Raw genomic sequence first — 26,187 nt, forward strand, 5'->3', positions numbered from 1 at the left:
CAAGGTAGGAAAAGGTTGGATAAGGTGACAGATGGAATCTACACAGGAGTCTGGGAGAGAGGCTGGTGTCAGTTCCACTTGCAGAGACCAGGGTAGGCTGGATGGCTCTTTGAGCCAAGACCCAAGGGGAGGTAGGAATGTACCAGGTGGACTGGAGATAAGGGGAAGGTGGGTATTGCTTGCAGTGGCTGTGACGTGGAGTTCAGGGGGAGCCAGGGGCTGTTTTTCTAGGGTGAGGTGCAAATGGTACATGGAAAGCACAAGGCCCCTTCCCCACAGGGGTTAGAAGCTTGGGTTGGAGATAATGGCTTCCTTAGCAGTTAAAAGTGCTCTTGTACAGGACCTAGTTTGATTCCCAGAACCAGTGTGGTGGCTCACAGGTGCCTGCAACTCCAGTTCCAGGGGATCCAACACTCTTCTGACTTCTGAGGGCTGCTACACACAGTGCACATGAACGCACACAAGCACACACTTTAAAACATAGTTATAGTTGCTTTCCAGGGTCTCACAAGGAAAAGCCCTGGCTTACTGGAGCTGTGTGGAGCAGCTAGCTCTGAATTGCAGTGACCCTCCTGTCTTTGCCTTCGTTGCTGGGATGATAGAGCGCATCCCCTCACCGGGGATCAGGGTACTTGATGTTATTGATATGGTTAAAATGCAGCTTGACCCATCTTGTCTTCTGTCATCTGGCAAGTGGCACCCAGCCCAGGATGGAGAAATCCTTTATTAGGAAACCATGGCCAGGCTCTGGGTTATTAGTCTTGCATTGAAGAATTTGGGGACGCATGCAGGAGTAGAGGGTTTAGGGTAGAGCAAGGGCACCGGAACTGGGTAGGACTCCTTGCTGGCTTTCAAATACTGGAGACATCCACTGGGGGAGATGACCAGAAATGAAGGAAGGGGTCATGTTGGCAGAGTTAGGCATTGTCATGATTCTCCATCATGGGCCTGGTAGAACTATCCCTTCTGTCTCATTCTTACATCCTTCATGAAAAAAAATATGTAATAAGTGAAAAATAAAAATTTTGATGCATCTTTATTCTTATTTATGTGTATCTGTGTAGGGGTGTATGCTTATGAGTGCAGGTGTCTTAGGGGCCAGGGGCAGCAGATCCACTGGAGCTGGAATTACAGGAGGCGCATAGCACCTACCACAGGTGCTGGCAATTGACCCTGGGTCCTCTGCAAGAGCAGCAAGTGCTCTTAACTGCTAAGCCATCTCTCTAGCCCAAAAAATACTTTTTCTTTTCCTTAAAAAAATATGACTAAGATAAAAAATGCCAAAAGTGTGAGGTAAAAATATCAACACTGATTGTTGGGTGATCTCGGGTGGCAGTATCGGAAAACACTCCCGGAAGCAGCAAGACCAGGATGCAGCCAGAGGCATTGCCGCCTCCCCAGGCCAGGATGGGAGGACTCAACAGCTTGCATCCATTTTCCGGATAATCCATAGTTTTCTCCAAGAGTGTCCTATCTTCCTGAATCTCAAAGTAAACTAAACTATATAAACTTTGTTTACAAAACAGATTTGGTAGGTTTTGATTCTCCCCCCAAAATCCAGTTTATCTCCAATGAGCCAAACTTCCCTGAAATCACCCACTCATAGTTCCCAAGTTGGCCCAGCATTAGCTATGGGGGTTGATGAATGACCTCCTGGAGGAGGTGTTTAGGCATTTGGTCATTTTCCCTGCTGCTTCTAAGAATGGAATCCATCCAACAGCGTTGGTGCTGGTTAGGTTTTATTTTAACAGGATGTTTTCTGTTCATTTGTTTTTCAAAATATCAGTTATATCAATATTAGAAGTGTAAACAGGTACAAAATATACAGTACATAGAAACAATCTTATTAACTAGTCTATTTCTAATAAAAGTACGCAGAAGGGAGCTGATTGGGCACCATGGTCTCTGCTCTCTTCAGGGAGTTGTTACCCATTTGGGGAAGAGGACCAGCGGCTGCTTTAACAAAATGGGAATGGCTATGTGTGGTAGGGACAGCACTTTTGTGACAGAAACTTGGACTTAGCTCTGATTCCACCGTGAAGACATCCCAGGCAAGCCTGCGAAAGCCACTTACCCAGTTCCCTGGCATCCCTCCTGCTTCCTGCATGCCTAGTGACGTGGAAGCACACATGGGGGGTGGGGGGGAGCTGGGTCCAGCCTGAGCTGCTGCGGCAGACACTCTCTGTGTCTTCATCATCTGATCCATGTGTTTGGGACAAATCTCTTAAGAGGGCAAGACCTCAAAACCTTTCCTCCCCTAAACCGATGTTCCACCAGAGAGCTGGGGCTCAGCTGAAGCTCTTCCCAGTTCCTGGAACACACAGTGAGAGGCTGTGTCCTCTTTGAGCCCTTTACTTCTCTCTAGAAGAACCACTGTCTGCTGCTTCCCAGTCATGGTAATGGAACCATTTTGAAAATGAATGTACTACACAATGCGCAGCCAACACGAAGCATCCATGGATAATGGACATAGCCCCGGGATGGGTGGCCCTGGCTTTCTGTGACCTCATGCTCGAGGGCCACCACCCTCCAGACCTAACACTACCACAGCTCCATGGCTCTTACTAGCCAGGCCCACTACTACAGTGGACAGCACCACCGTGGACAGGGAAAGTCAGGCCTGGCTTTAGGGGTCTTTTCAGAAGGGAAGGGCTGCTCCCAGTGGAGCCCCTGCGTGGAAGCTGTCTGTCTAGGCCCCTAGTGCCCTCATCACCCAGGGCCTACAGGCCAGACTAGCTGCCTGAACAGAATGGGAACTCACTTGCCATAGGACTGTGTGGTCCAAGGCCGGGAGGGCCCTGGCCTGCTCTTCCCACTGGCCACCTTTCCAACCCTGGTAAGACAAGGTGGACACACAACCTTGAAAGCCACAGTACACCTCAGAACTTCAACTGGTGTTGCTACTGTTTTCCATCTTTTTCCTCAAGAATTAAAGAGAAAAAACAAACAAAAAGGGTGTGTAATTGAATTACTTAAGTTCTACTAAGGTGTCCAGTCTCACAGTCGGAATCCTACGCTCTTTTAAGGTGGAGGTTGCACTGAGAAGTTTCTTTCCAGTGACCAGTTCAGCAACGTGGAAAATTGGTTCTCTGCCAAGTCTCCCTTTTTGTTTCTGAACTTTCAGGCCACCTTGCTGTCTGCACATGGGACTTTGTACACTTGTGGCCTGCGGGGCCACAGGAGGGTTGGAGGACGTCACAGATCCCCACCACCATCAGTGGGTCCCAGGACACTTAGGCCACAAGTCCAGTCAGTCACAAGGTCTGTGGAAGCCATGGGTCCTTTGGCTGCCGGGCTCTTGAAGGGGTCAGGAGGAGCCGGCAGTGGTGGGAGCGGCTGCCCGTGCGTGGGCGCCTTGGCCATTGCTGGGTGGTTGCGCTGGTGCTTGCGGAGGTGGTCCTTGCGGATGAAGCTCTTGCCACACACTGTGCAGGTGAAGGGCCGCACGCCCGTGTGCGTTCGGTAATGGTCGATGAGCTTGGAGCGCTCTGTGAAGCGCTTCTCACACTCGGTGCAGGGGAAGGGCCTCTCGCCAGTGTGTAGCATGCGGTGGCGGATGAGGTGTGCGGGGCGTGTGAAACAGCGGCCACACTCCCCGCATCGCAGGGCGCTGCTGTCCCGTGCACTACCCCCACCTCCGCCGCCACCTCCGCCACCACCGCTGTTGCCGCCCCCACCTCCAGTAGTGGTGGAAGCTGCCCCTGTGCCCGCGCCGTCGGGCAGTCCACAGCTGCGCTGGTGCGCGCTCAGGCTCACCTGCAGCTGGAAGCTCTTTCCGCATGTGGCACAGGAGAAGGGCCGGCCGCCAGGGGGCGCGGCTGGGTGCTTCTTCTGCCCTGGCTTATGACCAAAGCCTTTTGTCCGACCCGGGTATTTGCAGGGATCGTTGAAGGGTCTTGGGGCCTGGCTGGGGTCCAAGATGGCATCTCCATTGTCAGGAGAGGAGAAAGGGAGCCCCTCGGGCACCGTCCTTGGGTTCAGGCCCACAGGAGGTTTACACCGGAAATTCCAGCCCCACCGGACGCCACCGAAGAGCCAGTCCCCGGCAGGAGCCTCCTCCTGTGCTACTGCAGGACTCAGCTCACCAATGTCCCTCTCTGGCCGAGTGGGCTCCCGCAGCCCCAGCACTGGGTCCTGGCTGGGGAAGGAACTGCCTTGGCTTTCCCAGGCTCCTTCCTGGACAGGGCTGGGAAAGAATCTTGCGGCTTGGCCTGGTGCAAACAAAGTCCCATGGGCCTCCAGGTCGGTGGGATGCACAGGTGTGGCCACCACTTCCTCTTCCTGGACTTCTGTTTTGATAACAATTTTTACGTCTGCTGGAAGACAGAAAAGCAGAGATCATTCTGGACGTTTTTAAAGGACACAAAAGGTCAGCCCCATGGAGCACCACCACAGCTCAAAGGAGCGTCCGTCCCGTCCTGGTTGTGAGGCTAGCCAAAAGCTTCATCTGGCCTGGTGCTTTCCCCACAGTAAAAGCAACTCCCAAATTTTGTCCCCAGATTCTGTTTTCTCTTTCTTTGGCTGTTGACATAAACCATGAGTTTATTCTAAGAAGGATTCTGAGTGTGATGGCCATGTACTAAAAATAAGGCTGAGGCACAAGTTTGGCCTCTGAGGCATCTGGGACTCTGTCAGGAACATTTCTTAACCACAGCTCCACTTCACAGGGCTACAAGATTAGCCTGGACAACACATCTAAAGGTACCTCAGCATGCCATCTGGTACACAGTAACTGCAGTTACCTGATGACCAGAAGGTTACTGGATGACTAGAACGGTTCGACTTTATATGAATATACTGAAGTTAGGCCCAGGCTTGTTATCAGGGATGTTGGTTTTAGTGTATTGGGTAGAGCGTAAAGAAGACAGAAATTCTTACTGGGACAGGTAACCGGCCTCCAACAAGACAGTGAGTATGAGAGGAACGTGAGAGCTGTTCTTTCCAGCTCTGGCTTCCTCTGTCTTTGGCAGTGTTGGTATCTCGGAAGGGGTTTTAGCATAGTCTGTTTGCATCTGTGCCATGGGAGCCACAGGTTGGCTGGGGGGAGGGGAAGGCCTATCCTCCAAGAAACCAGCTTATGTGAATAGATGGGCTAACTCCACGTGAAAGGAACTGTATAAAAACATGGGCATCCTCAAGGAAGGCTGTTCAAATCAGTTTTGAAGGAGAAGAGAGCAGAATGCACAGAGAGCTGTAAGACTGGACTCAGAGCATGGCGGCGGGAAGGATGGGACAATGCACCAGGAAGAACAGGGCTCCCAGGCCAGACATTCAGTCTCCTCCCCGCCACTCCGGTACCTTCTGTGGATGCTGCCGTGTTGAGCTTCAATGTCCCGTCTGAGCATGCTGAAGAGGGGTGGTGGGGAGGGAGATCTGCTTGCCAGGAAGAGGGCGGGATGGTGGTTGAAAAGTTGGAGTGGACACCTGTAAGGAAGAGAAATCACAGCCTGAGGGGAAGGGGAAGGACAAGGACCTGGGAGAATAGTGAACACAGAACAGAGAGAGGAAGGCAGGGCGCTGAAGCCCTGAAAGCCCTGTTCTGAATGACCATGTGCCTTGGCCTCTCTGAAGTTGGTGTACTACTCCTTTCTCTGAAGCACTGGAAAGTCAGATGTTATCAACTCACTCACCTTTCTCCAACAAGAGGGGAGCCTATGCTTCAAGGTAGGTTTGAAAAACTTCTTGTCAGGCCAGATTTCTTTTCTTCTTTTTAAAAAGATTTATTTTTATTTTATACACATGGGGGTTTTGCTTGCATGTATGTCTGTGTACCACATGCATGCCTTGTACTCTCAGTTGCCAGAAGAGGGCATCAGTTGTGAGCCGCCTGTGTCCTTGGAAGAGCAGTCATGCTCTTAACTACTGAGCCGGCCATCTTTGTAACCCCCAGGCACCTTCCCAACCTCTCTACCCCCAGTCCCTAAAACTCATCCCAGAGTCTGCTTCTGTCTCAATACTTACCAGAGGTAGCATCTGTAGAGATGTCTCCTGCCCCAGAGTCCAACTGGCTGAGGCCCCAGGGCTCCTCCCCAATATCCGGCTGTCCAGCTGCCCAGGCTTCCACACCCAGAGCCTGCTGCTCCTGCAGCTGCAGCTCCCCCTCCTGCTTGATCTGCATCAGGAGGTCGGGGGCAGGAACTGGGGCTCCAGAGCCTAGGAAAAGGAGAGCACGTGAGGACTTCAGGCCTGAGCTGGAATGTATAGACAATTAAGGAGATCCTTAGGGTCTAACAGTACAAGAAAGCCATGGCAGTGGGTGCCTGGGTTGGGGAGAAGGAAGAACATCCAGATCAGCTAGAGCTGATCCAAGGGTAAATCCTAGCTGCCCTGGAGTCTTGCTCTCACTTGTATATAATACAGGAATCTCAACCCTATCTTACCACACATGAGCTTAAAAGAGAGAGTCCAGAGGTCAAGGAAAGCAATTTGATTAGGGGATGGAGTGAGGAGCTGGGGATGTAATTCAGTTGGTGGAGTGCCCGCCTAGCTCAAGGAGCTATCAGTCCAATCCCCAGCACTGCATCAAATGGATGGAGGTGCATCCAGGTAATCCCAGGACTTGAGAGGTAGAGGCAGATGGATCAGAAGTTTAAGATCACTTAGCTATATAGTGAGTTTGAAGCCAGCCTGGCATACATGAGGCCCTGACTTCCAAAGACATATAAACAAACAAACAACAAAGGGGTATGTGTGGAGATTAGAATGGACAGTAAATGGCTGGGAGAGTTCTTGACAAATTAATAGCAAAGTGCCTGCCACCATCTCTGAGATGTTAACAGTGGCCTTCAGAGCTGTGTCTGGCATACACTGGCTGGACATGCAGGGAACCAGAGAAAGTCCCCCTTACGGGAATCTAAAACATGGGGAAAACACAAAGGTTCTAAGCATAGGTGACAATAAGTAAGGTGAGCAGAGGCCGGGGCTGGTGGTAGACTGGTGAGTGTTGCCTGGGTTGAGGGAGTATATATATATACACACCCCAGCAGAATAATGCTAACTTACTGACTTCTCCCCAACAACAGCCGAGTCAGAAGAAAAGAGGGGCATTATCTTCACAAGTAAGAGAAAATAACAATCAAACTAGAATTCTGACTACAGAGATGGAACAAAGACATTTTCAGACAAATTCCATTACATGCAACCAAGAGTCCATTACCATCAAACTCATTAAAAAGTCACCCTATGAAAGGAAGGGAAAAAAAGTCCCTAAAGCTTACCAAAAAGAACTTTTGTTTTCCAAGACAGGGTTTCTCTGTAGCCCTGGCTGTCCTGGAACTCACTCTGTAGACCAGGCTGGCCTCAAACAGAGATCACCTGCCTCTTGCCTTCCAGGTGCTGGGATTAGAGGTATGAGCCACCCCTGCCCAGCGAAGTGTAACTTTCAATCTAATTAAAAGTAACAGTAGTCTGAAGAGAGGGTAAAACTCCATGAATAAACTCAAAAGAAGACTGGGGAAATGTAAAGGACAGGAGAGACACTGACCCCCAGGGAACATGGCAGAAGAGGATCCCAACAAAAGGTGACCAAAGCCTGCTGGACCAGCCACACCCCACAGGATGGGCGGTATGCTTTACCCACACCTCCACAAGGGTTCCAGGAGCAAAATTAGAGAAGGTGAAGAAGTGGATCCAACATCCTTTCCTGGTTTCTGAGGGCACCAGGCATACAAGTAGTGCCCAGACACGCATGCAGACACAAACAATAAAAAAAAAGAAGTTACCAGAAAGCAAAATAGGAATCAGTAATTCCATGTAGGTATGTATATGGTATATGTATCTTTGTAAATAATTCAAGGGTTTAAGAGAAAACTGAAATGCAAATTGGAAGAGGGTATCTGGATGCTAATGTTGATGAAAATATCAAACTGTGTGGGCTGGAGCTACAGTGGAACATACAAGAAATTTTATAGTTTTGCATGTTTACAGTAGGAAAGACAGGATGAAAATTAATGGGCTAGTCAGTAATGCAAAGTCTCACAAGCAATACCGACAACAAAGCCTTTCTTTATTGACTGATTGATTGAGGCAAGGTCTCTCTGTGTAGTCCTGGAACTCACTCTATAGACCAGGGTAGCCTCAAAACAAAAGCTTTTAAAAAGAGGAGAAGGGGGCTGGAGAGATGGCTCAGAGGTTCAGAGCACTGAGTTCAATTCCCAGCACCCACATGGTGGCTCACAACCATCCGTAATGAGATCTGGTGCCCTCTTCTGTACACATAATGAATAAATAAATCTTTAAAAAAAAAAGAGCAGAAGGAAGCTACAGCTGTGCTCAGGCCTCTGATTCCAGCTTCGTGGCAGGCAGTGAGGGCATCATAAGCACATTATTTAAGGTCACCTGGGCAACATTCTGGGCCCCTGCCTCGAAATAATGTGGGGAATAAACAAAATCAATCAAACAAACAAAACCAGCTGGGACATAGTGCAGAGGCAGTGCGGACTTGCCCTGCATGTGTGAAGCCCCAGGTTTAATTCCCAGTTTGAGAGAGAATGTGGAAGGGGAACTAGTAAATCAGAATATGGAAAAGCAATGTGGAGAACACAGGATTAGTTTACTGAAAAGAAGAGTAAGCCAGTTCATCTCTAGTAAAACTACTAGGAGAAAAGGAGTGAGCAGCCATAACTGGCCTGAGAATGAAAAAACGAACACACAAGAGTGAGCTTAGATGCAGCTGAAGTTCAAATGGTAAGCAGTATGCTGCGAATGGCATTCTAAATGAACAAATCCCCACGAAAAATTACACCGACCAAAAAAGGATCAGAAAACCTAAAGAATCTTGTAACTAAAATACACTAAATCTGTTGTTTAAAGCCTCCAACACAGAAAGTTTGAGACTCATGTGGCTTCAATGATGTCTTCTGAACACCCAGAGAAGATCATTGCGACATGAAGCAAACTCTTTGAGCATGTAACACTGGAGAGCACATAATGGCTTATATCTTTAATACTAAAAGTAGGAGGAGGCAGTCCACAAAAGGAAAATTACTATCTAAGTGACGAACAATCAGCATAATAAATCTACAATGTACACAAACCATCATGACACAGTAAAGTTTATTCCAGGACGGCAAGGTTGGCTCAACTTTAGGAAATAATATAACTTACTGTATTAGTACACTAAATGAACAGACAGCAAACAGAAACTGGCAAACAGAAACCGGTATCATCTCAATAGATGCCAAAGCCAACAACAAATCTACCCTCCAAAACTGTAGCCTCTCCTGTTGGATGCTGAAGCCCTTAGCCATCCAGAACTGTAGGACTTGTTTAGTGGTATTCTCTATGTGGAAAGTTCAAAGCAGTCCCTTTCAAATCATGAATCACTAGAGTTCCCATTATCAGGTGTATATCACTAGGGTACCCATTATTATGTCTACATCACTAGGGTGCCTGTTTTCTACTGAAGCCATTACAGATTTGAAAACAAAAACCAATACATTTTTGTTAATTAATGATGTGATTAATTTCTCAGAAAATTTGAGAATTAGACAATTATTAGAAAAGTTACTAGTACTAATAAGAATTTCAGCAAGATTTCTAGAAATGAGAGGTAACTGCTTTTTCTTCCTTCCTTCCTTCCTTCCTTCCTTCCTTCCTTCCTTCCTTCCTTCCTTCCTTCCTTTCTTTTCTTTTTCTTTTTTTTTTTTCCGAGACAGGGTTTCTCTGTGTATACCTACCCTTTCTGGAACTCACTCTGTAGACCAGGCTGGCCTTGAACTCAGAAAAATCTGCTTGCAGGGATTAAAGGTGTGCACCACCACACCCGGCTTCACAACTGTTTTTTACTCCACTACTGTGTTCTGAGGAGCCAATCAATTGCTGTTTTTCTTCTGACATGGATCTGAACCCACCAAACAAGGAGGAAAGCAGTAAGGCTAAGCTGTTTTGATGATGATGATAATTCAGACTTTCGCTTTCATCTGTGGACAAAACTGTTAACAGTGACCCTAGTGTCAGAAGTTAGGCGGGGCTGGAGCCTGTCCCAGCAGGAAGCTGAGGACAGCTGTCTCAGGAGGTGGCCAGTGGCCGGGGCTGTGCTAGGTCCAGCTCCTCTCTGCAGTGCGCTGGGTCACCTCACGCATCTGAGGCAGAGGGCTGAACAGCACCTCACAGAGCTCCTGCTGGATGGGAGGGTGTTCTTGTCCCAGTCCCCATAAATCAGCATGAACAGACACTGCCAGTTAAACAGGACGCCATTGAGCACAGCAATACAACAACAAAACAAAAACAAAGTACACGAGGAAGACCTTCGGGCCTAAGATTATGAAATCTGCTGGCGGTGGTGGGGCACGCCTTCAACTAAGCATTTGGGAGGCAGAGGCAGGCCGATCTTTGTGAATTCCAGGACAGCCAGGGAGAGATACACAGAGAAACCTGTCTTGAAAAACTAAAACTAAATAAAGAGATAATCATGAACTCTTTCTTACTGAGATCGTATAAAGGACTACAGACCACCAAGAATAACAATATGACCATTAGAGAGAAAAGTGTCAATCCTTTGCATCAAAACCTCATTTGTAGTTCCACAGTACTTGATTAGCCAGTGAGTCTCCCAGCAGCAAGGGAGGAACAAAGGGCTAGGAAGAAAGTACCACTGTCTCTTCAGCTGCTCAGCAGAGAACCTAATCCTGCTGGCTTAAGGGTTTGAATATGCAAAGCAAAGCTTGAAACTTTCAGTAGGAAATACAAGCATTTATGATCTGGAAACTGGGAAACAGTTCTTAATTGTTGAGACACAAAAAGGCTCACACAGACTGGGAAAGACTACCAAATCTAAGTACAGTGGCGTGAGAAGCATCTGGGCTTTACAATACATTGTGGAGCACACCGCTCAGGAGAAGAGCACTTCCTATAATATAGGGTCCTGAGTTCTAGCGCCAGCACACAAGACAGTCAACAAACCCAACTTGAGAAAGTATCAGTACACATATAAAGATTCATATTCCTACATGTACGAACTCTTACACATGAATAAGAAAAACAACTAAAAAGACAAATAGAAGAATGGCCCAGCAACACAGCACACAGTGAGTGCTCCATTCAAAATCATTCCACCTCCACATGATGGTCAGATATGAAAACAACCTTCTAAATGAGGCAGGAGAGGAGCCCCAGGTCCTGCTGGTAACCCCACTTCAGGAACACTTGGACATTACTGGGTCATCCACAGGTTGATACTCAAGAAACCTTTACAAATGCTTAAGAATTTTCACAACAGCATGTCCTTATAGCAAAACAACCAAACCAAACCAAAACCCACAACTAACCCTAAATAATCCCAAACTTAGACAAAATGTAAATACTCCCCAGCAGTAAAAGAAGTAAATGCAATGTGTTAATCATAAAAACTACAAAGTGAAAAATCATGGAAATGAACAAACTAATGGTTTTATGTCAACACAGGGCTCAAGCACAGATCTCAAACGAGAAAAGCAGCCCAAGAAGAACGTCTGTACATGGCACCATTCATAACAAGTTTGAAGTCAGGCCAAACCAAATGGTAATACACACAGAACATAACAATATCAAGAAAGGCAGAGAATGATCTGCTCAGTTCCTGGTTTCTGTTTGTTTATAAAAAAGGGAAAGGCTGGGATTTGGAAGGGACATGGACTCTGGAAGGTTCTGGTGGTGCTCAATTCTCATGCTAGGTGTTTGGTATACAAGTGGTGACTTTACACACTTCATCAATCCTGTTCCTAGGTATTTTTCTTACTAATATGTGTGATGCAGAAAAACCATACTACTGAAAAAAAAAGCAACCCTCTATGTTTAATAATAACACTTGTCCACAATAAAAATCTGGCTAGGAGACAGGAGAGAGTGCTTGGTGACCACGTGCACACAAGGCTCTATACTGGATTCCTACACAACTGCCCTAAACCATCCAAAACTTTGGCTAGGTACAAGTAAAAGGGAATGTGTGTACATGTGTGCATGGTGCCGAAGGTACAACCCAGGACCTTGCATGTTAGGTAAGAGCTCTATCACTGATACATCCTCAGCCTTTGTTTTTTGAGACAGGACCTCACGATGGAGCCTCAAATTTCTGATACTCTTGCCTCCTGTCTCCTGGATGTCATAATTATAGGTGTGCACAGCTATGCCTTAAAACTATATTTTATTTAAAATAATATAATAAATCACTGATTTGGTAGGATAGTCTAATATATATTGGAGACAGGGTTTCTCTGTGTAGTCCTGACTGTCCTGTAACTCACTCTGTAGACCAGGCTGGCCTTGAACTCAGAGATCTGCCTGCCTCTGCCCCCCAAGTTCTGGGATTAAAGGTGTGCGCCATCAAGCCTGGTCCTTTAGAAGATGCCAGGTATGATGACACACAGCTGTAATCCTGAGACGGCAGGCAGGGCTTCGATGTGAGGTAACCATGGAAATGGAGGCCGTTATCTGGGTATCTGTGTCTGTGCTCAACCGTCACTTTGTGGCTGAACATCCTCACACTGCAGTTAGGTTATTCCCGCTATATTAAAACTAAGGCAAGGGAGCAGGTTCCCAGATGCCATACATGCGAACTAACAAGGTCTGTATCCTCAAGAACACAGGCTTCAGAATACCATTGACACTGTGGTTTTGATCTCTTTAGTGGGCTTCTAAAAAGATCATGGAAGAAGGACACTAGAAGTGTGCTCTAGTGTCCCGTGATTTGGGAGGGGAAAGGTTACCTTACCACACAAACATGCTACTCACCTCATAAATATTCATAACACTTCTTATAAAAATAACAAGTGCAAGATCTTTTTTACTACCCATCCTTGGGTTGGCTCGTTTCCCGCTCTATGAAGTGCACTACGGCTTTGCTTCACTTTGCTAAGTAAATCATTGCTTAAACTGCACCCCTCTGATGAATTCTTCCCTTTAAGACAAGAAGCCAAGAAATCTCCTCTCAGGTAATAGTCCCAGTGCTCAGCAGGCAAGGCAGGATTTCAAGTGCCAGGCAAGCCTGGGCAACACCGGGAGATGCCATCTCAAAGTGAAAAAAAAAAAAAAAATCTAAAAGGAGGCTGGGGTATAGCTCAGTGATAGAATGCTAGCCTGTCATGAACAAGGCCCTGAGTTTGATCTGTAGTGCTGGAAACAAAACAAACAACCTGATAAAATCACAATGCAGGTGCAAACTCTAGAAACATCAGCAAGGGTGTCCATTCTACAACATCTTAGCCAAATTGTTAGAGCAGAAAAACAATGTTGTACAGGGCCCTGGGTTTTATCCCTAGCACTGCCAAAGGATCTACTCATGACTTTTTTTTGTGAAGGATTAAAAAAACCAAAGCATGTCTGAGCAGATGACTTGCCATACCTGATAAGAGCAGCATTTTTAATCCAATAAAGTCAAAGCTTACCACATGTGTCCCTGTTACAACTGTAGAAACTCAAAGTTAAGTCTAAAAGAAAATCCTATTTGTTAGAGAGACAACTACCAGAACGAGACCCAAGAAACTGTCCATAAATGAGTCTTCCTGTGGACAGAACAGCTCAGAGTTGCAATGATGGCAATTCTCTAGACGTTAAATTATAAGGCAAGTGAGTGAAATTCATCCATGCGCACAGAGGATTTTTCTTAAGAACTTAAAGACTCCAAAATGTATACGGAAGCACAAAGATCCAAGAACAGCAGAACAGTTCAAAGAGCAGGCAGGGCAGGTCTGCTCCACAAGGCTTTGAGGAGCTGAACAGTGCAGCATTGAAGAGACAGACACAACAAGGAGCCGTGTATATGCAGAACTAGTTCAAGCTGCAGGTGACGTTACAAACCAGCCAAGACGGGGGTATTTACTAATGCACGTTTTGAGTCAGGGTCTCATGTATTTTAAGTTGGTCTCCAATTAGTTCTTCAAACATTTATTATTATGTGTATGTGTGTCTGAGTTCCAGTGCCCATATGACAGCACGTGTATAGAGGTCAGATGGAAACTTTCAGGATTTGGTTCTCTCTTACCACATGGGTCCTAGGGATTGAACTAAGGTCATCAGGCTTGGAGGCCAGAGCTTTGGGTACAGGGCCTGTAGCCATCCCTCCAACACTCTCTGTAGTCAAGTCTCAAGTTTTCTGATTTTCCTGCCTCTACTCCCAGTTGGTTAGAGGTGTGTGCCACTGTGCCCAGTGGCATAATTTTAAACTCTCTTTTGCAGCCTATATAAATATTAATTCTAGATGGATTAAAGGCAAATTTAAAAAGCAAAACCTTAAAAAATGTATTTAAAAATGGTGCTGGCCGTTAAGCTGAAGATCACCAGGATTCACATGATGTAAGAGAACCTATCCTATAAGCTGTCCTCTGCCCTCCCCATGTGCCATGGCACGTGCAAGTGTGTAAACACACACACACACACACACACACACACACACACACACACACCTAAATTTAAGGTGTAATTTAAAAATATTTAAAGGGGCTGCAGAGATGGCTCAGCTGTTAAGAGCGTCTGCTGTTCTTGGAGAGGACCTAGGTTCAATTCCCAGCATCCACATCATGGCTCACAACCATCTATAATTCTAGTTCTAGGGGGATATGATGCCCTCTTCTGGCCTCTGTAGCTACTACTGCACACACGGTCACCTACATAAATGCAGAAAAGACATATATATATGTGTGTGTGTGTACATATATATACACGCACACACACATATATATGTATATATTTATATAAAGTAAAAATAAATACATCTTTTAAAGAAAAAAAATTACAACAGTATCTTTGCTCTGCTTCCTGTCTGCCCTGAGGTGAGCAGACTCTTTTCCTCTGTATGATAGTCCGTCAGAGAAACAGAAAATTAAACTGAGATACAATTTCACCCCTGCCTGACAGCAAATGTTAATTATGAAAAGTGGGAAAAGATGTCAGAAACACATTTCATAATGCTGATGGGAGAGGCTTCTGGTGATCCTGGGGAGAGCAATGGTACGGCAGAGGGGTGACTAAGACTGATGCAGGTGGCACCTTAGGTCTGCTCCAGAGAAACACGCTGATACAAAGATGCGCTCAAGGATGCCGCTACCATGCTGCTTGTGACAGTGAAAATTTGAGAGTACTGGAAAATACACTGCAACAGTTTCTTTTCTGTTGTTTTATTTTGATAGGGGCTTACTATGTATCCCTGGGTGGCCTGAAACTTGCTATGTCATCCAGGTGGCCTTGAACTCATAGCAATCCATCTGCCCCAGCCTCCAAAACACTGGCATACATTACTACATCTGGATTTTGTTTTATCTTGTTTGAGAGGTTTCATTACTGTATTCCTAGCTGGTCTCAAGAGTCTTCTGCTTTCCAAATGCTGCGATTACAGGCACCTGTCACACCAGCCACACAGTTGTTTTTCAAATATCAAGCACCTGCTAAAAAGCCCAGTGGGCCAGGTGCAATAGGCCCACCTCTAGCCCCGTACTGAGGCTATGGCTGGAAAGCTTTCACTACAAGAGCAGGACTACCTTCCACAGCAGCAGCACCCTAATGAGGTAGTGCAGACAAATGTGAACTACAGAGTGAAAAACACAGGAACATTTATGCTGGCTTTCCAAAACACAAGGGCAATGAAGGGCAAGTAGTTACTGCATGAAGAATGGGACTTGTGGAATATTATTTTAAGATGTGTTACATTTGCTGTGGAACATTTACTTTAGTGCTGCAAAGACATGTTGCATTCTTTGATGTTGCATTTGTTTAACTCTGTGAAGTTGTGCTATTTTGCTTGTCTAAAACACCTGATTGGTTTAATAAAGAGCTGAATGACCAATAGCAAGGCAGGAGAAAGGATAGGAGAGGCTGGCAGGCAGAGAGAATAAATAGAAGGAGAAAAAGAGGGATTGGAAAGCGAGAGAGATCAAGGAGCAAGAAAGAAGAGGTCAGCCACCCAGCCATCCAGCCATCCACGGAGCAGGAATGGAAGTAAGATCACAGAAGTAAGAGAAGGGAAAAGCCCAGAGGCAAAAGGGAGATGGGATGATTTAATTAAGAAAAGCTGGCTAGAAATAAGCCAAGCCAAGGCCAGGCATTTATAAGAGAATAAGTTTCTGTGGGGTTTATTTGGAGCTGGGCGGCAGGCCCCAAAAGTAGCAGAGTAAGAAAACAACAACAAATCGTCCCAACAGAGACAAAGGCAGCTGACAGTATCAGAGACACGGTCCAAATACCAAACACAGACGCATCTTAGAGGATGGGGCTGAGCATACACTCAAAACCACTTCCTGAATTCCTGCTCTGTTATGAAATATTCTGAGTATGACTACATGAACAAAACCCATTTTTTATCATTTGGGATTTGTAAATGGGAGGGGAGGACATGCATACAATGGGTAAATACGAACTACCTGGAACAGAAAGAGACTAGAGCTGTGGGAGGGGAGCTACAATGTCAGATAGGGTAACTGAGGAACCCTACCCAAGGCCTGCCTGTAGTGACTCTGAAGTGCTGTGGATATCGCTCTGTGTAAATAAAATGCTGATTGGCCAGTGGCCAGGCAGGAAGGATAGGCGGGACAAGAGAGAAGAGAATTCTGGGAAGTGGAAGGCTGGGGAGAGACACCGCCAGCCGCTGCCATGAGAAGCAACATGTAAAGACACCAGTAAGCCACAAGCCATGTGGCAAAGTATAGACTAACAGAAATGGGTTAATTTAAGATAGAAGAAGTAGATAACAAGAAGCCTGCCACGGCCATACAGTTTGTAAGCAATATAAGTTTCTGTGTGCTTTCTTGGTTGGTTCTGAGCGTCTATGGGCCTGGCAGGTGAGAGGGATTTGTCCTGAATGTGGGCCAGGCAGGAAAACTCTACAGCCAGCCAAGGATTTGGGACCAGCAGCCCTGAATGTTGAGCAAATAGCTTAAAGGACGGTGGGATGAGAGCAGAAAGACAGGAAAATGGGAGGATGGTTGAGCTGTGGAGATCGGATGGAAAGTTAGGACATGCATTTTAAGGGGATCTCTGCTGGGTCCAACCAGACTGTAGGGGCTAAGGGCAAGACCAATGGTGGCAGTCATCTCAGCAAGAGACTGAGGCTTGGAAGGAGTCTAGATAACTGAGTGGGAGGGCTAGGAAGAGAGAAAGGAGGTGTGTGCTGTGACTAGAGGGCCAGAGAACTTGGGTTTTTGGTTTACAGCTGGACACATAGAGAAGCCAGGCAGAATGAGGGAAGAATGGGTTTCAAAGGGAGGTTCCCAGCTTGCCTGGGATGTACTTGTCATGGCTATCTACTAGGCATCCAAATGGAGACACAGCCCAGGCGCTGGGGTGTGGAAAATTCAGGCCGAAGTCCAGGCTAGGGGCACACACCTAGACATAGGTGCTGAGACCTTAGCTGCCATGGGGAAGGACTGAGAATGGGGGGCACCATTTCAGAAAGGCTTCAAGGCCACAGGAAACAGCCAAAGAAGGACAGCAGAGGTGGGTGGGTGGGGCAGGAACCACAGGAGATGGAGGTATCCTGTGTATCCAAAGACACTACTTCAGGAAGCAGTACTGTGGTTGGGTGTGTCCCTGGAATCCCTGTGTTGGAAACTTAATCCCTTGATCTTTGTTAATGGTATTAGAGGCAGAGCCTTTGGAGGCAATCAGGATTAGATAAGGTCATGGGTGTGGGGTCCCCCATAATAGCCTGAGTGGCTCTGTAACAAGGGGAAGGAAGATTTGCTGTCTCACAATGGGACATCCTTTGTTGCCTTCAGCAAGAAGGGTCTCACCAAGTATGGTTTCTTGACCTTGACTCTCCAGCCTCCAGGCTAGGACTGTGGGGAATCTAGAATGACCCAGTGTATGGTAGTCAGTAAAAACAGAAGCTGGTAAGACAGTGAGCTATGGTGGCAAACTCTCTAGACACAATGAGGAAGGCAGACCTTTTGGCACTGTCAGGTGACTGGAGACTGAGAAAGTCAGGCTTAGTGGAAGAGGCACCCAGACAGAAGGGATGGCTTGGAGTCGTACATGCTCCCTCTGGAGCTTGAATGGAGGCCAGAGACATGGGGCAGTCTTGGAGGGGAGTGGGGAGTGGGGCCAAGGGAGGGAATGTCTGCTGGCATAGGGCAGAGTCTTGGCCCAGGCAGAAGGATGTCCTAGGACTAGAGAGTGTCCAGGTAAGCAGAGCAGCAGGCACAGAACAGGCAGGGCACAAGGAGTTGGAAAGCCATGAGAATGTTTTTTTTTTCTTTTTCTTAAAAAAAAAAGTCACACATTAGGGCTGGAGAGATGGCTCAGAGGTTAAGAGCACTGGCTGTTCTTCCAAAGGACCTGAGTTCAATTCCCAGCAACCACATGGTGGCTCACAACCATCTGTAATGAAATCTCGGTGCCCTCCTCTGGGTATAAAGGCATACATGCAGACAGAACACTGTATATGCAATAAATAAATTAAAAAAAAAAAAAAAAACTCTCACACATACTCATCTTAGATTTATTTTATCTTATGTGTGTGAATGTTCAGCTATATGTACGTATATGCATCACATGTGTACCTATTGTCAGAAGGTGTCAGATCTCTTAGAACTGGAGTTACGGATGGTTGAGAAACACCCTGTGGGTGCTGGGAAAAAGAACCTGGGTCTTCTACAAGAGCAACATGTGCTCTTAACTACTGATCCATTTCTTCAGCCCCTCCCCCAAGAGTAGATTTTTTATAATTAAAAATGATTTTTTAATACTAAACTAAACTGAAATTCTTGGTTTGTGAGCTCTTTATAAACAGGGCTAGGTTTGGTTTGTGAGTCATAATTTGCCAGCCTCTGAGCTCGTGAGGCAGCTGAGATGATGCTGGTGACTACTGCTGGCCAGGAAAGCAGTGAGACCAGCTGTAGGTTATGGGTCTGCCGTGGCAGCGGCCGCATGCAGGAGCAGAGCCAGCAGGGGATTTCTCTGGGGTTACGATCTGCCAAGTAGACAAGAGTGAGTACAGGAAAGGGAGAGTGTGAAGAGGCAGCGAGTGATGGCCACAGGCAGAGGAGAGGAGCAGAGTGGGGAGCCTTGCTGTTCCTACAGACTGAGCACCTTTGGCCTGGAGGTTCTAAGACTGGGAGAAGTAGCAGCAGGAAGTGGCTGTGGAATACATGCTAGGGATGGGGACAGTGGAAGGAATGAGGAAACCATGGAGTGCAGAAGGGTATGGAGGTAAGGCCACCACATGGACATAGCCGTCTGTAAGAGTAGTGAGGGTGAAGAATGACAAGGTGCCCAGGGCTCTAAAGGAGAACTGAGCTCTCCAGACAGGGTTTCCAGAGGAGAGAGAGGCTAGCAAGGGTCAGTGATGAGGAGCAAGGACATCTGCCTCCTGGGACATGGGAAAGAGGACGAAAGAGCTGCAGGGCAGCCACACTCGGAAAGAGCCAGGGCTCAGCCTGCGCAAGACAGATGGGAACACACTGGACCCAGGAGTACTTGCTAGGCATGGTGGGTCCTGAAGACCACCATGGGGATGTTAGGGATGAAGAGAAGAGATGAGGCCCGGTAAGGGCATGGACCAACTCAATCAGAAGTGAGAGGAGGGCAGGAACCCCAGATGCCAGGACTGAGGAGGGAAGAAAGACAACATGTGATTCCTGCTAAGTTCAATGGACAGTGGAGAGTGAGGACCAGCAACTGGCTGTTTCTTGGACCCCACTGGTTCTCACAGGGAAAGTACCACGTTATAAACATAAAGAAATAAAATCTGATACCAGGAACCTCTCACTCTTGGCTTTGGAAGTCAAGGTCATATGTGTCCACACTTCTTCCAGGCAGAGAACTCTCAGTAGGCACCTTCCCAACTTCCAGCTGACACTGTCCTGGTACCAATAAGCCTCTCAAGATACATCTGCTGAAGTACACGGTCAGTACATCAGTGAAAACTGGCCATGTGCTCAGCTTGAGACCTGCTTCTGCCCTTGTCTAATGAGATGAAGCTGAATTCCCATGAAGTAAACATGTAAAACACAATTACATGGGAGTTAACTATAGGAAGATCTGAGTGACTCAGTATCAAGGACACAAACCCAAGGTGGCAGGACAGACAAGGACAGACAAGGGAGGAGGCAGAGGCTGAGCAGAGGCAATGTCTCTTGCCAAATGACCCAGCAAGGTCTTCCATGCAGGAACCCAGCATCCCCATCCTTCCTAAACTTGAAGAGGTGCTGACTGGCTCCAGGGAAATGTGAAACACTGTTCAGGACCCAATTCACCTGAAGCCAACACCTGACTCTAGTCACACTGGACCATACAGCTTGCCAATGGGTGGCTTTCTGTACCCACTGCTCTCAACAGCTAGAGCTCCCCACCCCCTCTTCTCTCATCCCCTGATTCTGTGCCCCGCTTCTGACTTTGCTATCTATGTCCAGGGTGGAAATCACTAGTTTCTACAACACAGCTGAGTAAGTCAGCTATGACTCAACCATGAAGATTTAGATTTGAAACATTCTCTGTGTCTTTCTGGAAGGAAGACCAACACCACCCCTAGATCTTTATTTTTCTACATTGATGACACTTTTGATGTGGCCCTGACCTTTTCCCAACCCTTCACCTGGACTTGGGTCCACAGGAACCTCCGGGACCTTGGGGCCAGTGCGACGCCAAGTACATGGCTCCTTGCCTTGTTCAATCTGGGAGAGAACCTCGGGTTTGGAGATGGCATAGTCTGAGGAAAGACAGGGGGTTAATTTTGCCATGTTCTCATCAGAGCTGGGAACAGGCAGCTGTAAAATCACTAACAGCCTAGAAACTAAATGTCTTGACTGGTACAACAAAACAGCAATTCGCAATGGTAGGCATTCTGCTGCAAAGTCTAGGGACAATCTTGAGTAGAATCTAGGGAGGGGGGAGGTGCTGCTGCATATTCAACAGTGCATGTGAAAGACGGCACCCCAACAGTCATCTGTCTAGAGAGCTGGTGGTGCTGGGACACAGGGCCACATTAAGCAGCAGCATGTTTGCAAAGCAGACCATACTGTGAGTGTACTCATTCACAACCCCACCAAACACTCCAGACTAGAAAGTAAGGCCAAGAAGAGGGGTCTGGCCCTTTCAGGACAGCAGCCCCAGGGACTGAGGCAGCAGGGCTTGGGGGCACAGAAAGAACATCTGTTTTGAGAGGCAGGGTCTACCTTATTCTCCAGACCCTCTGATTTGTCATATAAAAGCTACCCAATCGATGGTAAAAGAACAATTCCTCCGCTAAAGTAGAGCTGATTAAAAACACTGGAGAGCTGTGGCACACCTGTGTTCCAGTCTCAGCAGAAACAGATGTCCACACTCTAGGCCTGGTGAGGACAGAGGGTACTGCTTGCCTTGGTCTGCTCCCCCAAGCAGAAGGGAATATCTGACTCTTCAACCCACAACATGAGGAGGGGGATGGGAAGTGGGGAGGGAGAGTCTCCTTGCTCACAGAACCTAGGCATCTCCACATCACTGACATGAAAACAACTCTATCACAGAGAGGTCTGGGAACTCTAAAATCCCGCCTTACAGAGGCTTGTGTCAGGCCTTACCCAGGGAGACCAGCGTCTCGTAGTTGCCCCTCATCACGTGCTTGTAAAGCTCCTTCTGCCAGTCCTCCAGCTTGGCCCACTCCTGCTCAGGAAAACACATCCACGTCATCAAAGGTCACAGGAACCCAAAACCAGTGTTAACACTTGCTCACCCACACGCCTGCAGGCATGGACCCTTGGGCTCCCCACCCCAGAGGCCCCAAAAGCTACCTTGGGGACCTCGCCCTTGCTGCCAGGGGGAAGCCGCAGAATCCAGAAGTTCCTGTTGCGCAGCAGATTCTCCACATTCTCCAGCCGCCGCTGCAGCAGCCCATACTCCTGCAGCAGGGTCCCCAGCACGGCCCACTTGCCATCCAGCTGGTTGCTGAACTCCACAGCTGTCTTCTCACAGTCAGCCAGCTTCTTCTCTGCCATCCCAGTTCGACCTTCTAGAGACAGCAGTCGAGCGGCCTGTGATTCAATCTTCCTCTCCATGGCCTGAATTGTAGCTGCCATTGTCCATGGAGAAATCTTCGAGAAAGAGGAGAAATCAGCCTCACTCTTTGCACTGTTACACTGTGAACCTTTACCTCTAGGCATGGGAGGAGTCAAGCTGGGAGTGGGACCCATGTATTTGGAAAGTAGAGACATCCTATATCATGCACCAGACCTTGCGTTAGTGACAGCCTCTTTGGGTATAGAGATCTGGCCTGAGGCTGGCAGGTGCCTCACTCAGGATCCCACAGCACACTGTGCAGATTCCTACCTTGGCACTTTCCACACCCTCTTCAGCATCTCCTGTATGTCACTACACTGAACATCTCTTCTGATGGACACTGTCTTTTCACAGCACAGTGCTAACCACATGGTAAACACACTGCGATTTTGCAAAGTAAACAGTGGCTTAGCATTGCTGGGTGTTTTAGTGGAGAAACGAGAAGCTGCAGGTTTGCTAGGGCAGCCTGCCTCCTGTCACAATCGCAGAGGACTGTGATGATGACCCAGCTAAAACTCCAGCTGCTTCAACTGAGAGGCACCAACAAGGGGGTTGTTCAAGTGCTTTTTAAAAAAGCATCTCTTGTTCCCTCTTACAGACAGATAAGCTCAATGGCCAATTCCCTTTCCTCCAGGACAATCTGATTTGGTCCTTTCCTAATTGCCCCTCCCCCACGAGCTAAAATTACCATTACTGCTAATTTTAACCAAAGAGATGAATATTTTGTTTGTTTTTGTGATGAAGTCTCACTTAGCCCAGGCTGACCTAGTATGTGCTAGGTAGAACAGAATGATGGCCTTGAACCCTTGATCCTCCTTGCCTTCACCACCCCAAGTCCTGGAGTGACAAGTGTTGTTACCAAGCTTGGCATTTTGAGTTGGACTTTTTATACCACTTGAACTCTCTGGAAGGTACAAATCAGTCTCAGACATGAGCTATCCTAAGATCAGTGACACACTCTAATCTGGTGAGGAAGGTAGACGGTCATACTTTACATGTGCAACAACAGTCACAAGACTGATATGTCCCTGTCATTGGGAATGGCACAGAGGCTTTAGAGACTGTCCACTGGAGATGGAGAGCCCACTTTGGGTGTGAAGTGGGAAGAGCTCTTCCATGCACATCGGAGGTGCAACCCACAGGATCCCCATCCCCGCATGGGTGCCATTTCTGGCCAGTGCCTGAAGACAGATGTTCCTTACATTCTAGAAGAATACTCTTGAACAAAGATAAAAGTGATTTCTAGGAACTAGTGTGGACTCATTTGAGTCGCTGGGAAGCAGAATGTGGTTAGACACAGCAGAAGATGGGTTCTGATGGGCAGGGGGCGGGGAAACTATTGTGGGAGGGTACTTCTGGCCTCTTCTTCCCCCGTAGGGCCAGCCCTGTCTGGGATGACCCCAGACTCCAAGAGTCTATTTCAGATGTACCCTTGTACTTGCCATCCTCCCTCTGCTGCAACCTCTGTGTCACACAAAAGGGTACAATATCTACCCCGGTGATGTTATTGTTGTTTAACATCTGAACTGTGGGGCGTTTTTGGTTTGTTTGTTTTAACCATTTTTATGGGGTCCATGGGCCTTTGAACTGTGTGGGGTTGTCTTTGGGCTCAGCCTAGCACCTTGCTGACTCAAAGGGAAGGTGATATAACCAACTGCAAAACAGGCAGGGAAGCTCAAACTCTGAGTTTGAGAAGGGCCACTGGTCTAAGAGGATGCCAAATCCCTCCACTGTTCCCACCCACATGACCAAGTCCAGGCCTTCCAGCCCCTTCCAGCTCTGCAGCCTCATAACCAAAACCATCTCTCCAGGCTTGTGGACCGGTCCTGTACTGTCCTGTCTCTGTGCCTTGCCTCTCTCTGCCCAAGCCCTATGAAACCCTAGTTAACTCAGCTCACAAAAGCACAGAATACCTGGCCAGGCAGGAGGAACAGGGTCTGCAAAGCACCTGCATTCGAACTTCGTTTCCACCAGGTTGCTACAACCTCTTTCCGTTCGACCATATGGTTACTCGTGTACCTGTCTGCTTTCCTTATCACAGCCATTGAACTGTGAGCACTGTCTTCCCACACTTTCTCTCCGAGATTCTCGGCAAGTTAACTTCGCTGGGCCTCCAGCTTTTCTTTTGTACAAAATAATAACTATAATAGTAACTACCCCACAGGTTTGCAGTGCGGACAAAAATCATGCCTAAACCGGGCTGAGCACAGCGCCAGCCTGGCTGGACAAATGGGAGCAGCCCTCGGGTGCTGCCCGGGGAGGGCTGGGCACATAGTGGGTGCTCAGTGTATGCGGAATCGACGTCGGACACCTCCCAGGTGCCACCAGGCCGCTGGGGGGAGCTTGGGGTGGGAAGCACCGGCCCGGCGCTGAGGAAGGAGCCCGGCCCGGGGACGCGCAGACCGGGAACTTGGCGCGGGTCGGCCTCCGGGGCGCGGACGGCCGTTCCCGGCGCCCGGCTCCACCCGGTCCGGTAGGCCCGGCGGACCTCGCGGCCGCTCGCCGCAGCCTCAGGACCCGCAGGCCTGATGTGGCCCGGAAACCCTCCTGGGGCCTGCGGCACTGTGTGCTGGGCCCCGGCCTTCCGGGGCCCGAGGCCGCGCGGGCCAAGCGCGCGGGCCGCCCTTACCGGAGCCGCGGCCGCCTCGGCCATGGCCCTGCGCTGTCCTGCCCGGCGCGGAGGAAGTCGACGCCGCGGCGCGCGGCCCCACGCAGGCCCGGCCGCCGGGTCCTCTCCGCCCGCAGCGCCGCTGCCTTCCCCGCCGCGCTCTTCACAGGCCGGCCTCCCGCCGCTCCGCCCGCAGCCGCACCGCCACCGTCAGCGCCCGGCCACTCCACACTGCATCCTGGGAGCCGGCGCCGCGGCCAGGCCGACGAAGGCCCGTGAGGCTTCCTGGAGGCAGCGCGGCGGCACAGCTCCACCTGCAGCTCGAGCGGCGAACGGCAGCGCCTGCACCCGCCCGCCGCCGCGCCCGGCCCCGCCCTCCTCACGAGGCCCCGCCTCAGCCCGACCTCTGGCCACGCCCCCGCGCGTCGCCCCGCCCCTTGCGGTCCTGCGGTGCTAATGCTGGGGCGGGAGGCAAGGCTCACCTCCCTCCGGTCAACACAGCCCCTGGCAACCTGGTTTAGCTGGATAAAACTTGCGCTCATGGCCTCGGCGGGCAGTGCGCATCCCTGGCTCGGTCACTTCTGCAACTGGCCAGCTAGCTGTAGCAGGTCTATCTTTGCCTTGAAATGGAATGAGTACTTCCAACAACAGAAACGTGTGATTGAGGCACAGTAGGCATCCGTGTAGGATTTTCAATAATATGTGTATTATAATAAACACTTCAATGACATGAAAAATGTAGGGGTTTCTATAATGTGTGTATTATAATAAACATTGTAATGACACGAAAAATGGAATAAAATGCCATCGTTTAAAAATGTTTTGAATGGAGCTGGAGAGATAGCTCAGCCGCAAAAAGCACTGGCTATTCTTGCAGAGGGCCGGGGTTTGGTTCCCATCACCTACAGGGCAGCTCACAACCGTCTGTAAAATAAGTCCAGTTTCCAGAGATCCACCCCCCTCCTTTGACATATCTGGACACCGTGTACGCACGGAAAGATGTTGATATGTAGTGAGAGTACTGTGGAACGATTCCATTTTGGTATTGAAATGTGTGTATAATAGGATATGTGTTATCACATTCATATCCATTTAATGTTCATATAAAATTTTATGTCTAACAAAGTTTAGGCAAGTTTGGAAGCATATACATTAACGCAGTGTCGGTAGTTTTATGTTAATAGAGAGACCACAGACTGTTTGGAAACATCTCCTGACTTTTTTCAACTCGTATATTTGTTTTGTAATGACAAGGGAAGGAAGAAAACAATTAAAATGTAAAATTCTTCCAGAAGCCTGGTGTGGAGCCCCCGTGTGGCAGCAAAGACGTATTGCCTTTCAGAATTGCCTTCTGCGCCAATTTCCAAGCAGGAACCTGTAGGACCGGACGATCATATCAGTGGCTGAGAGCTTTTTGTTGTTGCTGTTGGCTATTTATTTTATGACTTACTTTCATTTTTGATTATGTATGCATGTGTCTGTATGTAAATATGTGTACTTATATGCAGGTGTGGGAGGGAGGGAGGCCAAGGGTGTCAGATTCCTGGGAACAACCTGGGAACAGAACTTTTTTTTTTTTTGGTTTTTTTTTTTTGGTTTTTCGAGACAGGGTTTCTCTGTAGCTTTGGAGCCTGTCCTGGACT

General features: G+C 48.2%; 1 protein-coding gene across 3 annotated transcripts; it reads right to left on the reverse strand.

The window, feature by feature from the left end:
• Positions 1-1,249: 1,249 nt before the first annotated feature.
• Positions 1,250-24,873, reverse strand: Znf746 (zinc finger protein 746). Of its 3 annotated transcripts, none has more exons than XM_036181771.1 (7): positions 24,566-24,873; positions 21,672-21,971; positions 21,462-21,543; positions 20,498-20,611; positions 5,962-6,153; positions 5,299-5,424; positions 1,250-4,313 (listed from the first exon to the last, which is right to left on the reverse strand). In XM_036181771.1, the coding sequence occupies exons 1-7, from the start codon at positions 24,587-24,589 to the stop codon at positions 3,196-3,198; spliced, it is 1,956 nt and encodes a 651-aa protein (XP_036037664.1). In that variant the 5' UTR covers positions 24,590-24,873; the 3' UTR covers positions 1,250-3,195. The 3 variants fall into 3 exon arrangements, with proteins under 3 accessions (XP_036037664.1, XP_036037663.1, XP_036037665.1); XM_036181770.1 differs by having other exon boundaries at positions 1,250-4,316; XM_036181772.1 differs by lacking the exon at positions 20,498-20,611 and having other exon boundaries at positions 1,250-4,316.
• Between the last annotated feature and the right edge of the window lie 1,314 nt (positions 24,874-26,187).

The sequence above is a fragment of the Onychomys torridus genome, chromosome 3, assembly GCF_903995425.1.
Source record: "Onychomys torridus chromosome 3, mOncTor1.1, whole genome shotgun sequence".
Lineage (NCBI taxonomy): Eukaryota > Metazoa > Chordata > Mammalia > Rodentia > Cricetidae > Onychomys > Onychomys torridus.

Bases quoted from the DNA above. Each gene is read 5' to 3' on its own strand.
- Znf746 (XM_036181770.1), bottom strand. From the start codon at position 24,589: ATGGCCGAGGCGGCCGCGGCTCCG. The intron at 5,425-5,961 runs GTAAGTATTGAG...TCTTCCTTACAG, and splicing joins CTCTACAGATGCTACCTCTG to GTGTCCACTCCAACTTTTCA. The intron at 4,317-5,298 runs GTACCGGAGTGG...TCTGTCTTCCAG, and splicing joins CACGGCAGCATCCACAGAAG to CAGACGTAAAAATTGTTATC.